Genomic DNA, 13,260 nt, shown 5'->3' with positions numbered 1-13,260 from the left:
ACTGTTAGCAGTGTTTGCACAGATCAAGTATTTATTTGGATGTGGAGAATGAATTCCTGCAATGCATTTAAACAGAGCAGCTTATGCTGCCATTTGCCAGCTTTAATGACACGTTTCAGTGCAGGCTGTGTGGCATAAGACTCTGATGCACAAAGGAGCAGCTCCTCACTCAGCCCATGAGCCTCCTGCCCTGGCCGTGGCACAGCTACGTAATTCAGAGCAGCCACACGCGGGCTCTGCTGACACCAGCGCTGTTGGTGAACGCTTTTCTGTGCTCACCCTCTCAGCAGTGGCAGCAGCAGCACCACACCAGAGCAAGTCTGGCTACCCATCCCCTCCAGGACTATAGAAAATAGAGAATTGTTCAACGTATTTCCAGAACCACAAATAAACCTCTTAGACTGGTAAAAAGTAGAAACTAGGCAACCTGGTTTCTCATGTCTCTTTTCCAATAGACTTCTTGATGGCTGAGTTCACAAGGCAACATTTCTCTTGAAAAAAGGGAGTCTGGATTCTTCTCACCTACAAAATCTACTTATTTCTGTAAAACTTTCAAGAAGTCTGTGTCTTTGAAATCTTGACTGCTTTGTCAAATTGTGGCTGAGATTGCCTAGGAATCTCAAAAGCTAGTGTTACATCGACTAACCCTCCCATCTGGCACAATAGAAACATGACAGAGACACAGAGGCCTGAAGAAGTCCAGGAAAAGTTAAAAGCTGTTACCTTGAACTTCAGATAGAGATGCATTTCACCTAATTTCAGCCCCCTTTTGAGGTTCATATGCAGTAAGTTTATTCACACTCTGAAGCTCCCTCTAGAGACAGGAGAAGAAAAGTCAGCCCCAAAAGCTCCTTCAGTCCATCTCTTCCAGGCACCTGCTCTATAATATGTGCCAAATTATAGACAACAGTTCTTTATCCCTTTCCTGCCTCATTCGATATCCCACAGGTTTGCTAGGTTTATGTTCTGATTTCAAATATCCTGTCCCACAGTCCCTGCTCTGGGCCAGAGATGGTCCCTCAATCCAGCCCTTGGTGTCCTGCAGTGTGAGCAGGAGATGCTGTTGTGGAAGACTGTGTGTGGCAGTGGTGCATCCCTGCCGGTCCCCTCTGATAACAGCCCCTTCTCCTCCATGGATTTTTCAGGTACCTTTTGACCCTGTTGACACCAGCATGACTTGGGAACAATTCTGAACTACAGAACACTTGTGCAAGAGGGATGGATTTCATCTAGATCCAAAGAGAAATGGGCATCTGGCTATGAACATGCAGTGTGGCCTTCTGTACCTCCCAAATATTTGTCATACAGGTACCACTGCTTGCATCCATACTTAACCCAGTATTCAGCAGGAGATATATGGCTGTTGGGATGGCCTTTATGTCCATCATGAATCAAGTCTCTGTATTTGACAAACCTGCCTTGAAAAACTTTGTGTTCACTTTGTGAAAAGTGTTAGTGAAGTGTTTGCCTTTAAGGACAAATTGCATTCTTGATACCAAAATCAGATTTTGACTAATATCTCTTGTAGTATCCTAGGGCTCCCCTCTAGGCTGGTATATAAATTATTTTATATTTGCAGCACATGAGACATCTAGCAATTGTTCAGATCAGATTATAACATTTTGTAGTGAGCTGGTATAGCTCTAGAAAAATGTTTTCACACTTGAAGCAGCTCTGCAGGCTTGGAAAACTGGAACTGGGCAAAAAGGGTGAATATATTCTCTTTGTGTCAGCCCTCCCTTCAACCTGGTGCAGTCAGGGAGCTGTATTGGATCTCGAAAAGCAAATATGTTGCTGTACTTTGTGTCTCTTTACAGTGATGTCTGAAGATGAACATCCTTCTTCCTTTAGCTTTAGCACACACCAATCATTGCACCTGAAACTCTTCCTTCTCCAGCCATTCTGTAGGCAGGTCATGAGAGAGCCTAGAAAACAGTAGTCTCTTTCCCTAAAATCTGCTCCTCAGCAGGAATCTTTTCCTCCATAGCACGGTAGATTGCAAGTAGGCATGGATAATCAGGCCGCCTACTTCTCACCACTTTTTATATTTCGGGAAGCATATGGTGGCTGACGCATTTCCTGATGTATACTCAAAAATCACATCAGTTTGGATCCAGGACCTCTGATTATCAACATGGAGCTACAGACAATTCATTTCCTTGCTGTTCTGCAGCATTTTCAATGAACTTTGGAGGTTCCTGTTCTCACCTGATACATAGGGAAACAGAGGCAGGGAGGAAGCCAATGGTTTGCTCATTGCCTCCTGGGCAGAACAAATGGTGAATGGAGGTGGCAGTTTCAGATGAACGTTTGCTCCCTGAAGCTACCCTCTGACCTGACACAGCTTTTATAATACTGATCAGGTCATGATTTTAAATTCCCTTGTTCTGGGCCTTTGATGGTTGAGACTTTCCCATGTTTAAGGATATATTATACTGCATTCTTCTTTTTATATTTCTTGGAAAAGAAAAGGTTTCTGCAAGCCAACAAGAATATTTCCATTGTAAGGCTACTGGAACAAAATGTCTTTTTTTTTTAGATTATTAATATGGAAGTGATTGGACAGCTGTCATAGGAATCCTCATTTGAATAGATGTCAGCAATAAGGAAAGAATATTGCTTCATGCAAGTAATTAAAAAAAAAATTAGAATCTGTTCATTAGTTCAAAACTGCCAGAAGAGTTAGTGGAAAAGGAACAAGAGACAGATTTATTCAGGATCCCACAACTAAGCACTTTACATAACAGACCTTACTGTGCTGAAAAATAAGGCGGCAAAACAACCCACCAGAAGTATTCCTCCTCCTCTAGCTCCTCTCTGAAGATGCCTGCCTGCCCAAATTCATACATTTCCTGTCTTCACAGGTGCAGTGATAGCAGCAGCTATTTTTGCTCTTGGCTCAGGGCAGCATTTCAGCTGCTGGACATCTGCACCAAGCCGCTCCTTTCCTTTGCTGGCTCTGCAGCCCAGCGTCCTCTAGAAAAGTGCTGGGAACATCATCTTCAATCCCTGCCCTCCAGCAACACAGAGGCAGGAGGGGGCAACCTCTTCTCCCCCAAGGATTCTTGTCCACCTCTTCTGAGCCATTATGAGCTTGTTTTTAGGAGGTGATAGCTCATCTTCCTGGCTTCTCTGCAGAAAGTGGAGGCGTTGCAGGTTGTTCTCTGCTTGACCAGGGTGGGCACCAAAGGGGAGCCGGTGAACCTGAACGGTGAGCTGCAGTCAGCCAGAAGTTTAAGACCGGCTGCCTCAGAGGAAATAAAACTGCCTAAGTGATGTGAATGTTGTGGTTCAGAGTGAGATGGGAAAAAATGCGAGTCCCCACCAGGAGCTGGCAGGCAGATGTGTACATTGCCACCCAAACCAAAACTGTGGGTCAGGATTTTCTCCAGATAGCTGCTGAAAGCTGGAACAAACTGCTCTTTCTACTGTTCCCTTTGGGTTTTGTGACTGTTGCATGGGATGGAAATGCTATTATTTTAGAAGGACATTTTGGAAACTGAAAGCTGGCTGCTCTTAGTCCAAAGCCTCTTGAGATGTTTCCTTGTGAGGGTGCTGAAATGAAGGTGAAAGTGTGTTTCAGATGCAACTGACTGCTCTGGGCCCTACAGAAAGTCAGCCAAGCCATTCCCACATTTTTATGTGTTTGATGGCAGAAGAGTTTGGAATTACCAAACTGAGGAGCAGGAACTGTTTTTCCAGGCCATCCTGAACCTAAACCTGGTGAGTACATCCAGTGTCAATGATAAGTGCAAGTGGCAGTAGGGTTTTATTATAACAGAAATCTGCTTCTCTCTCCACTAGGACTTTAATCAAACATATGCATGCAACTTGGCCAAAAGTGCTCCCTGTTGTCTGGATCTAGAGAGCTGCTGAACCAGTAGCTTTGAGAGTCTTTTACAGTCCCTGCTTCGCCAAGGAGTGGTACTGTCAGGGCACCACCAGCCCTGCCATCCCTGCCCAGCATTTCCTGGGGCTCCCTCAACCTTGTTCTGGTCCTAGGAGCCCATTCCAGCCCCCCAGAACCATCAGCCCCTATCCCAGCAACACAGAAATAGGGCCAGTCTCAAGTTCCCCACAGCCCTGCCTGGCCATGGTCCCACTGCCCCAGGGAGCATCCAATGCCCACAGCTGGGGCTAAGCCCAGAGCCCCTCTCCGGGCCTGATCCTGATCCCACCTGCAGCTGACTTTTTGGCCTTGCCTGTGTGTGTGTATGGCAGGGAGCTGAAGTTTGTGGCAAATTAAAATTTAAAATAAATGAGCAGACAAATTCATTGCATTTTGAACAGGTTTTTGGTTTTGTTGGTTTTTTTTTTTTTTTTTTTTTTTTTTTTCTTTATGAAATTAGATGAATCATCTCTGAACCTTTTTTCTGCTGACAGGAAATGTTGAGAATTAATACCTCAGCAAGAGAAGGGTAGAAAATGTGAATCAGACTAAAATTGGAGGATCTGAGCAACTGTATTTTTAAGAATTGTGAATGACTCTCAGTTCTCCTATCTCCGAAACAGAGATGAGCTTCACATGTTTGGGAAAGTCATGGTAATATGAAATGCAGTGCAGTTAGGTGTTCATGTGGAAAAGTCATAAGGAAGGAGAGAAATAGGAGAAAGAAGAATTATCCTCAGTATGAGTACAAACAGCTGAACACTGAACCTTTGTAAGATCTTCTTTCTAGGACTTCTATTGCCATCTAGGTGGCCACTTGGCTTTGTTCCCTAGAGCCAAATATCACAAAAGGGACATGCAATAATTGGAAAGCTATCCTGATGTTGCAATTTTTTTAGTTGGCTATCAGGCACGAAGTTTGGTTTGGATTCCTGTATATTTTTGCAAGTTAACGGGCATTTGTTACTGGTTATAATAATCTATACTTTCCATGCTGTCTGGGAAGTGCTCTAAGGGGCTTTCAGATCTGCTCTCTTGCAGTGCAAGCTGGCTCACATTGATAGCACCTGCAAAAAATAAATTGTTCTGTAGGATTTGCAGGCAGTTTCTTACTACTCTACCAGAGATCTCTGTCCATACTGACAGTGCATGCAGAGACCGACAGCCTGGAATACCATTGAGATCCTGTTGTTCTTGATTTCACCTCTTCTAAAGTGAGGTAGCAAAGCTGGCTGGAATTGTGATGGTAAATACATAAGAGGGAGGGATTAAATGCATAATAAGTGGGATCTCTCTCGCTAAGGATCCTTCCTATCTGTTCTTTTTTATGTCTGCATTGCAGGGAAATATGTACAACTACACATATCTTAACTAAGTTTGACCATGGCTAGAGCAATGATCTCTGGTGCATAATTTCAGGTTTTTGTGCTGCTAATCACACAAGAAACAGCAGCTTTTGGGAGAGGAGGGTGAACCGTGAACCACAGTCTTTGTATATTTACTACTCTGTGAGATTATGCTGTATTCCTATCTCCTTGAAGGTCTTGATTATTCTCTTATACTTCTGCATCCTTCCCCTAGTAAAAATGACTTGACTGCTTGTATATAAAATGTTCATGAGATTATATAATCTTTGTAAAAATAAGGAAAGGGAATAATGGGATAAAAAAAGAAGAGGAAAATCAAATAAGTAGGCACCCCTAAAATAATTACAAAATTTAGCCTCAAGTTGCTCAATTTAACATTTTATAGAGAATGGTGGAGACAAAAGTGGAGTGAGATGAGGACTACCACAATGTGTCACAGTGTTGCTGTGGTACGTACTGAGAAGCTTTTCCTCTGGAGATGGTTGTTGTCATGGTTGGCACCACTATACAGGAGTTAGGCATACAGCTGTGTGCCAGCTGTGTGAGTAAATGAAAACAGTCTTGGGAATATTACATTACAAGTTGGAGGGAAGTGTGCTATTGTGATGCATTATTACTCTTGTAAAATAAGATTTGCAGAGAATGGGGGAGGTAGAAAGGCTTCTGTCCCAACACAAGTATTGGCATAGGTGATTGCAGAGTTGGTGAGTACAAAAACCCGCTTAGGCACTGTGACACATTTAGTTTTTAAAGGACATCAAGGATTCTACCAGACCTAGATGGGACAGAGCAGACATGCAGTCATCCACCTGATTGCAGGAAACTTTAGGGGATGTCAACAATTTCACTATTCAATTCTTTATGCCCCCTACTACTACGTGGAGTAAATGTCATACAGTCAAGTTTTCTTGCCTTTGTAAAATTTCCAGAGAACCTTAGTCTATAAGCCATCCCACTTCAAACATGATTTGAAAGCCCAAATCCAGATTTGCTGAATTTGCTATCTTATTGGCACTCTCTTCCTCATCATAACATCATAATTCCTCAGCTAGGGGACCTCGATGGCCAGAAGGAGTTAGAAAGAAAATATAAATACAAGAAAAATACATTTATTTCCTAAAGTCTTTTACCATAATTATGCAAGAAAATGTCAAAGTGCCTATAAGAGGGTTTTTTTTAATCAGACTTTGTGAATTAATTGAAGATGAACAGTCTTCCAAAATCTTCAAGAGGTTCATTTTACTGTTCTTTGGTGGAATGAAATAGAGAAGTGAGGTGGTATTTTTCCACTCACAGATTTTTCATTTTGTTGAAAAAGGGAAGTTAATCATAACTGGTCAGCATCATACCTAAACTATTCAAGTGCAGTTTGTTTACATGAGGTATAAATAAATGCAGCAATCTGACCCTGCTAAACCATTGATGGGCCATTAAATTTCAAGGTAAATGAATCAGGAACTCCTGACAGAGACACAAAACTATACCCAGAGTTGTAGCTGGTAAGAATATATGCATGCTAATGGGGTAGTCACCACAACATGCATAAAGAGCTTTGCCTCACTTCATGCTGCAGCCAAAGCTTTTATGTACAGAAACTGCTGTGACATGATCTGTAACATGGAAAAAGAGCAGTGAGCAAAAATTGTGTTTTTTCTTTCCAGCTTCAGATCAAAATATGAATGGTGCTCTGACATCTCTTGCAGACTCAAGATCTGTCCATTTTTTTTCCATCCATGTTAATGAATCACATGAACGAATTTTACAGGTTTAGCACTGTGTGCTTCATTTAGAGTGTGATCTGTTTCTGTGCACCAGAGACTTACATGAAGCTCTGTGGTCTAACACAATCTTTTTAATCTTTGGTGTTCAGGTCCCAAATTATTCCACTGATATTGCAGAGCCTTTCACTAAGTGAACGACAGGAAAATGTTTCAAAGCGGGTAGCCCATTCTGAGGGGGATAAAGTATATGCTGTCTCATACTTCATGCATAGAAGTGTGGAACATCCGGAAATTTTATGTTTGGAAGTAAAGGAAAAAAATATACCTGAGTGTTTCACAGTAGCCAGAGGTATAAACCTCGGTAGGAGAAGTGGCAGCACCGCTTTGTGCTACCTCACTCTCTTTGAAATCGTTTTATTTTAAAGAATGAGATTCTAACTGTTTGCTTTCTTATCTAATGTAAAAAGGACCCTCTGAAGATTAATACTGAGTTTTCTGACTCACATTCACTTTAAAGTAGAATTTCTAATTTACGAAGAAAACCAAAACTTTCGCATTCTCGAGGTCCGTTTGCTGGCAGGACTCGGGATTTCTTGTCCCCTAGCTACTCAAATCCAACTCTTTTCGCGACAAGACATCAACAGGCGAAAAACAGCCGCTCCCGCGGCCTTACAGATGTAGAAAAAGGACGATTTCGTGACAGATAAAATAGAAAAAAAAATATTCTATTTCACCTGAAGAAACACAAGACGGAGCGCGGGGCACCGGGCGGCGGCGGGGCGGGGCGGGGCGGGCAGGGCCAAACAGCGCCCGCCGCGCTGCAATAAACGGGGGCGCCGCGGGGCCGCCCCTGCCCGGTGCTCCCCGTTACACCGCAATGTCCGAGACCACCCCGGCGGCCGCCGCCAAGAAGCCGAAGAAGGCGGCGAGCGGCTCCAAAGCCCGCAAGCCCGCGGGGCCCAGCGTCACCGAGCTGATCACCAAGGCCGTGTCCGCCTCCAAGGAGCGCAAGGGGCTCTCCCTCGCCGCGCTCAAGAAGGCGCTGGCCGCCGGCGGCTACGATGTGGAGAAGAACAACAGCCGCATCAAGCTGGGGCTCAAGAGCCTCGTCAGCAAGGGCACCCTGGTGCAGACCAAGGGCACCGGCGCCTCCGGCTCCTTCCGTCTCAACAAGAAACCCGGGGAAGTGAAAGAAAAGGCTCTTAAGAAGAAAAAATATACAGTAATCGAGCCCAAGAAGCTGGCGGCTAAGAAGCCCGCCAGCGCTGCCAAGAAGGCAGTGACAGCAAAGAAAAGCTCCAAGAAAGTTAAGCCTGCAGCCAAGAAAGCAGCCAAGAGTCCCAAGGTGACAAAGGCTGTCAGGTCCAAGAAAGGGGTGGCAGCAACGAAGAGCCCGGCTAAGGTGAAGCCGGTGAAGCCCAAGGTAGCCAAGCCGAAAGCGGCTAAGGCAAAAAGGCAGCGCCCAAGAAGTAAGCCCCATATGGAAATAGTCTTGTTTCGCACTTAAATCCAATGGCTCTTTTAAGAGCCATCAACATTGTCGCAACCAGGCTGAAATGCTGTAGCTGCCGCCGGTTTGGGGAGGGGCGAGGGGGAACAGCAGTCTGCTGGTGAATGTGCTGTTTGAGTCCAGGAACAGCTCGAGGGGCACTTGAATTGGTAGGGGGAAGGTAGCAGCGCCTTGGTAGCTTTCAAACTGCCTACAAGGCGCAGGGATTGGTTGCTGAAGGGCTGACCCGCTTCCTGGGACTGCTGTCAGCCCCGCCCCTGAGCGAAGTAAGACAGCGTAGGGCTGGTGCTGTGTGCACGGAATTGCGTCAGGCACTGACAATTACAATACCCGAGACAAGCGCTTCAAAACCTCCCATGGCCTGTCGCCATCGTAATGAAATTCAAGCTCTTTCTCGGAGTTTGTAGGTGGCTCTTAAAAGAGCCTTTGGGTTTCTCTGGGTTAAACTTCGCAGCCTTTATTCTTCGGCGCTTACTTGGTTTTAGCCTTGTGGCTGTCGGTCTTCTTGGGCAGCAGCACGGCCTGGATGTTGGGCAGCACGCCGCCCTGCGCGATGGTCACCTTGCCCAGCAGCTTGTTGAGCTCCTCGTCGTTGCGGATGGCGAGCTGCAGGTGGCGGGGGATGATGCGCGTCTTCTTGTTGTCGCGGGCCGCGTTGCCCGCCAGCTCCAGGATCTCGGCCGTCAGGTATTCCAGCACGGCCGCCAGGTACACGGGCGCGCCGGCGCCCACGCGCTCCGCGTAGTTGCCCTTGCGCAGCAGCCGGTGCACGCGGCCCACGGGGAACTGCAGCCCGGCCCGCGACGAGCGCGACTTGGCCTTGGCGCGCGCCTTGCCGCCCTGCTTCCCGCGCCCGGACATGACTACAACAGGAAAATGCAGTCAAAAACTGACGATGATAAATTCAAGTTCCGAGCTCGGCCTTATATACCTCTTCGGCGGAAGGCGCGACTTTCGATTGGCTAAGACAAGGATGTGCCTAAAACAGCCAATAGGTACGCGGATCCAGATCTGACCAATGGCGATGAAGGGTGTAGAGCTGTCCCTGCAAAAACTTGTCTCAGCCAATAATAGCTTAGGCTGAGTGAAACCCTAATTTGCATAACCGCCCTATAAATACGGGCCCACAGTAGGACAGCTCGTTCGTTCTCTGTCTGGGCGATCGTTGGTGCAGCTGCAGTTAGAGGTTTCGGTACCATGCCCGAGCCGGCCAAGTCCGCCCCCGCGCCCAAGAAGGGCTCCAAGAAAGCTGTCACTAAGACGCAGAAAAAAGGTGACAAGAAACGCCGCAAGAGCCGTAAGGAGAGCTACTCCATCTACGTGTACAAGGTGCTGAAGCAGGTGCACCCCGACACGGGCATCTCGTCCAAGGCCATGGGCATCATGAACTCCTTCGTCAACGACATCTTCGAGCGCATCGCGGGCGAGGCGTCGCGCCTGGCGCACTACAACAAGCGCTCCACCATCACGTCGCGGGAGATCCAGACGGCCGTGCGCCTGCTGCTGCCCGGCGAGCTGGCCAAGCACGCCGTGTCCGAGGGCACCAAGGCTGTCACCAAGTACACCAGCTCCAAGTAGGCGGTTTCTGCGTCCTTTGTCCGATATTTTTAACCCAAAGGCTCTTTTAAGAGCCACCCACCTTCTCAGTTAAAAGAGCTGATCCTGTGGCGAGTTCCTACCCGTTCTGATTTTTTTTTTTTAACGGAGGTGTGCTGAGGGTAATGCGCAGTTGCGGTGTAAAAGTGTCATATATTGTAAGGGAAGCAGGATTGGCAGTGTTTGCAGTAAACTTACGCTATGTACTGCATCCGATTCAACGGGTCCGAGGACGTTCATAATTCCCTTAAAAAGCCCTAGGAGTCTGTTTTAGTGTATGTACGCTGTAGGGGCGGCGGTTTAGACAAATAAATGCTGTCGGAGGTGTCCCAATTAAAACAGCCCAAGCACATTCCCGACGCCTGGTACATGGTATTTCCTCTGCTGACCTACGGTAAAGGAAGAGGGTGTAAACCGGGAGCCTTGATAGCACAGGTGTTTTCATACCACCTGGTGCTCTTGTTTCTTCTTCTTTTGATTTAGAAAACGGACTTCAAGGTGGATGCCCACTCCCCGGCCCTGCAATGTGCGTTGTCGCGGGTTACAAGGGAAAGCAAAGCGGAACGCGTTCTCGCCCCGACCTGCTCAGTCCCCGCACAGGTAGCACCAGGCACGGCTCCCCGGCGTAGCTTTTTCCCGGCTTTCGTCCGCCCCTCTCTCTCCACGGCCGTTTCCCCTCGCCCCGTACACGCCGCCGCCGAGCCGCGGACGGGGCTGGAGGCGGGCGGGCAGAACCGGGGCCGCGCCGCTGCCGCGCTCGGTCCGACCTGAGTGAGGACTGCGCGGAGCCTCCCCGCGGGCGGGCCCGGCCGCCTCCCGCCCCTCCCGACACGGCGCTGATTGGCGGCGCTCGCGGCTCGCAGCCCCGAGCGCGCGCTTCCCCGGGACGCGCTCCCGGCAAGGGACGCGGCGCTTCCAGCGGGCCGGGGCGGCAGCCGGGAGAGCTCGGCGGGGCCAGGGAAGTCGGCTGCCGCCTGCGCCTTCAGCCTTTCTGCCGCGGCCCTGAACCGAAGGCGGCTACTGAGCGGGAAGAAACCGCGAGCCCTCGGGGAAGGAGGCGGCTGCCGGCGGCAGCTCTAGCCAGCGGTCCCGAGGCCGGGAATGAATGCGAGCGGAGCGGCTTTGGAAAAAACAGGGCGAGCCCGAGGCTCGGGCAGCGACACCGTACCGCACGGCTCGCCTGCGCTGCCGGGGCCGGGGCCGGGGCCGGGGTCGCCCCTCCTGTGCCTTGCGAGCCGCTGTTGGAAGGGGGCGGGGGCGGGGAGAGGCCAGGGCGCGTTTCCCGCCCCGGAGGCGGGGTCTTTTCCCGGGCTCCCGAGAAGCGTCCAATGGCAGGCGGCCGGTGTCGCGCGGGCGCGAGCGCGGGGCTATAAATAGCGGCGCGGCGGAGCCGCTGGATTGGCGAGCGCTGTGGTGTGGTGCGCGCGAGCGGCTGTGTGCTGGTGCTGGGCCATGGCGCGCACGAAGCAGACGGCGCGGAAGTCGACGGGCGGCAAGGCGCCCCGCAAGCAGCTGGCCACCAAGGCTGCCCGCAAGAGCGCGCCGGCCACGGGCGGCGTCAAGAAGCCGCACCGCTACCGGCCCGGCACGGTGGCGCTGCGCGAGATCCGGCGCTACCAGAAGTCCACGGAGCTGCTGATCCGCAAGCTGCCCTTCCAGCGCCTGGTGCGCGAGATCGCGCAGGACTTCAAGACCGACCTGCGCTTCCAGAGCTCGGCCGTCATGGCGCTGCAGGAGGCCAGCGAGGCCTACCTGGTGGGGCTCTTCGAGGACACCAACCTGTGTGCCATCCACGCCAAACGCGTCACCATCATGCCCAAGGACATCCAGCTGGCCCGCCGCATCCGCGGCGAGCGCGCCTGAGTTCCGAACTGCTGCAGCCCTTGCTGGCCGGCCATTCAGGCAACCCACGCAGACCCAAAGGCTCTTTTAAGAGCCACTACATGCACAATTAAAAGAGCTGTTGCGCTATCTTGAAACAAACGCGGTTTTAGTAGTTGCGTGAGGGACGAAGTTTCATGGTCTGGGAGGTGTCTTTACGTAAAGAATTTTGGACTTTTGTAACAGCTGTTTCATGATACACAGAACAAGCCGCTAAAACTCAATATTTTAGGATTCGATTGTTAAATTTCTAATGAGCCCCGAGAATGTTTTACCTGTTCTGGAGCCAGATAGGTTTTTTGATTGCATCGGTTTTAGTTTTAGTTTTCAAAGCAGTTTTGAGCCCTTTTATTATGCATGTAGCGGCTCTTAAACTAAGCCTTTGGGTCAATGGGGCTGCCTTCATTCTCTAGTCAGGCAGAGATTGAGCTTTTAAGAGCTGCCAATTATTTCATTTGAAGAATTTTCTGCCTTTCATTTCGTACCCATTATTTACTTTTCCGTCTAGTAAGTCCTGTGTTTTTAAGTTCTACATTTTTCAAGTGCCACTTGAATAGTGTCCCTCGGAACCAGTTTTTCATCAGTATTTGCAGTTTTTCCTGTGTATCTGAATCTGAGGTCTTCAACCGATTCTGTGAAACTAAAAATGTCAGAAAATTCAAAAACACCCATAAGAGGGCAGCAGGTACTAAGAAATAACTTAATATGAATGTTATTTAGCTCTGAATCCGTTATCAAGCAATTATTTGGAATCTTACAATAATAAACCTAATTAATAAGTGCTTAAGTAATATTTTGAGGTATTTGTTTTAAACCAATTTTATTTTTCAGATCGGAAAGACAAGTTAAGTGTAGTGCTAAAAAAAAAATATTTCCCTATAATTCCCAATAAATTAATGAATTCTTGAAGACACCTTTGAAATATACGGTAATTGTCTGTGGTATGGATACGAGGGAAGAGACCACGGCTGAAACCAGAGGCCGGGGGGGAAGAGCATTTTAACCATTTTTATTTTCACCTTTCAGAAAGGACTTTGGCGAACAGCACACAGATGGACGGCACAGGAGAGCTGCCCTTTAACTACCCGAGAGTTGAAGAAACTCATGCATAACAGATAATATAAAGGCTTGTCACTAAATATCTGGGCTCAGTAGGGAAAACAAGTTGCAAGCCTGAAAGACACAAATAGGGTCTAAATACGGTTTATGTTTGTATTACTGAACTATATAAAGTAATTTTCGTTATTCGGGGCTAAACATTAATTACAAAACTATTCAGAGTATATGCTATGAAAC

At 48.3% G+C, this 13,260-nt stretch overlaps 4 protein-coding genes across 4 annotated transcripts; 3 read left to right on the top strand and 1 right to left on the bottom strand.

The window, feature by feature from the left end:
- The first annotated feature begins 7,648 nt into the window (after positions 1–7,648).
- Positions 7,649–8,484, top strand: LOC128787908 (histone H1.11L-like). The gene has a single exon (XM_053942485.1). The coding sequence runs from the start codon at positions 7,855–7,857 to the stop codon at positions 8,482–8,484; it is 630 nt and encodes a 209-aa protein (XP_053798460.1). The 5' UTR covers positions 7,649–7,854.
- On the bottom strand, positions 8,164–9,537 carry LOC128788967 (histone H2A-like). The gene has a single exon (XM_053944339.1). It carries the CDS (start codon positions 9,346–9,348, stop codon positions 8,959–8,961), a length of 390 nt encoding a protein of 129 aa, XP_053800314.1. The 5' UTR covers positions 9,349–9,537; the 3' UTR covers positions 8,164–8,958.
- Positions 9,538–9,629: 92 nt separating this feature from the next.
- On the top strand, positions 9,630–10,154 carry LOC128788973 (histone H2B 5). Its single transcript, XM_053944344.1, has one exon. It carries the CDS (start codon positions 9,685–9,687, stop codon positions 10,063–10,065), a length of 381 nt encoding a protein of 126 aa, XP_053800319.1. The 5' UTR covers positions 9,630–9,684; the 3' UTR covers positions 10,066–10,154.
- Positions 10,155–11,450: 1,296 nt separating this feature from the next.
- LOC128788953 (histone H3) lies at positions 11,451–13,254 on the top strand. Its single transcript, XM_053944322.1, has one exon. It carries the CDS (start codon positions 11,536–11,538, stop codon positions 11,944–11,946), a length of 411 nt encoding a protein of 136 aa, XP_053800297.1. The 5' UTR covers positions 11,451–11,535; the 3' UTR covers positions 11,947–13,254.
- Positions 13,255–13,260: the final 6 nt, after the last annotated feature.

Source organism: Vidua chalybeata, chromosome 5, assembly GCF_026979565.1.
Source record: "Vidua chalybeata isolate OUT-0048 chromosome 5, bVidCha1 merged haplotype, whole genome shotgun sequence".
Lineage (NCBI taxonomy): Eukaryota > Metazoa > Chordata > Aves > Passeriformes > Viduidae > Vidua > Vidua chalybeata.
The sequence above is the reverse complement of the archived record's forward strand: the minus strand, read 5'-3'. Positions and strand labels throughout refer to the sequence as shown.

What these genes read in the sequence shown, in the direction of transcription:
- LOC128788973 (XM_053944344.1), top strand. Translation starts at nt 9,685, where the DNA reads ATGCCCGAGCCGGCCAAGTCCGCCCCCGCGCCCAAGAAGGGCTCCAAG.
- LOC128788967 (XM_053944339.1), bottom strand. Translation starts at nt 9,348, where the DNA reads ATGTCCGGGCGCGGGAAGCAGGGCGGCAAGGCGCGCGCCAAGGCCAAG.
- LOC128787908 (XM_053942485.1), top strand. Translation starts at nt 7,855, where the DNA reads ATGTCCGAGACCACCCCGGCGGCCGCCGCCAAGAAGCCGAAGAAGGCG.
- LOC128788953 (XM_053944322.1), top strand. Translation starts at nt 11,536, where the DNA reads ATGGCGCGCACGAAGCAGACGGCGCGGAAGTCGACGGGCGGCAAGGCG.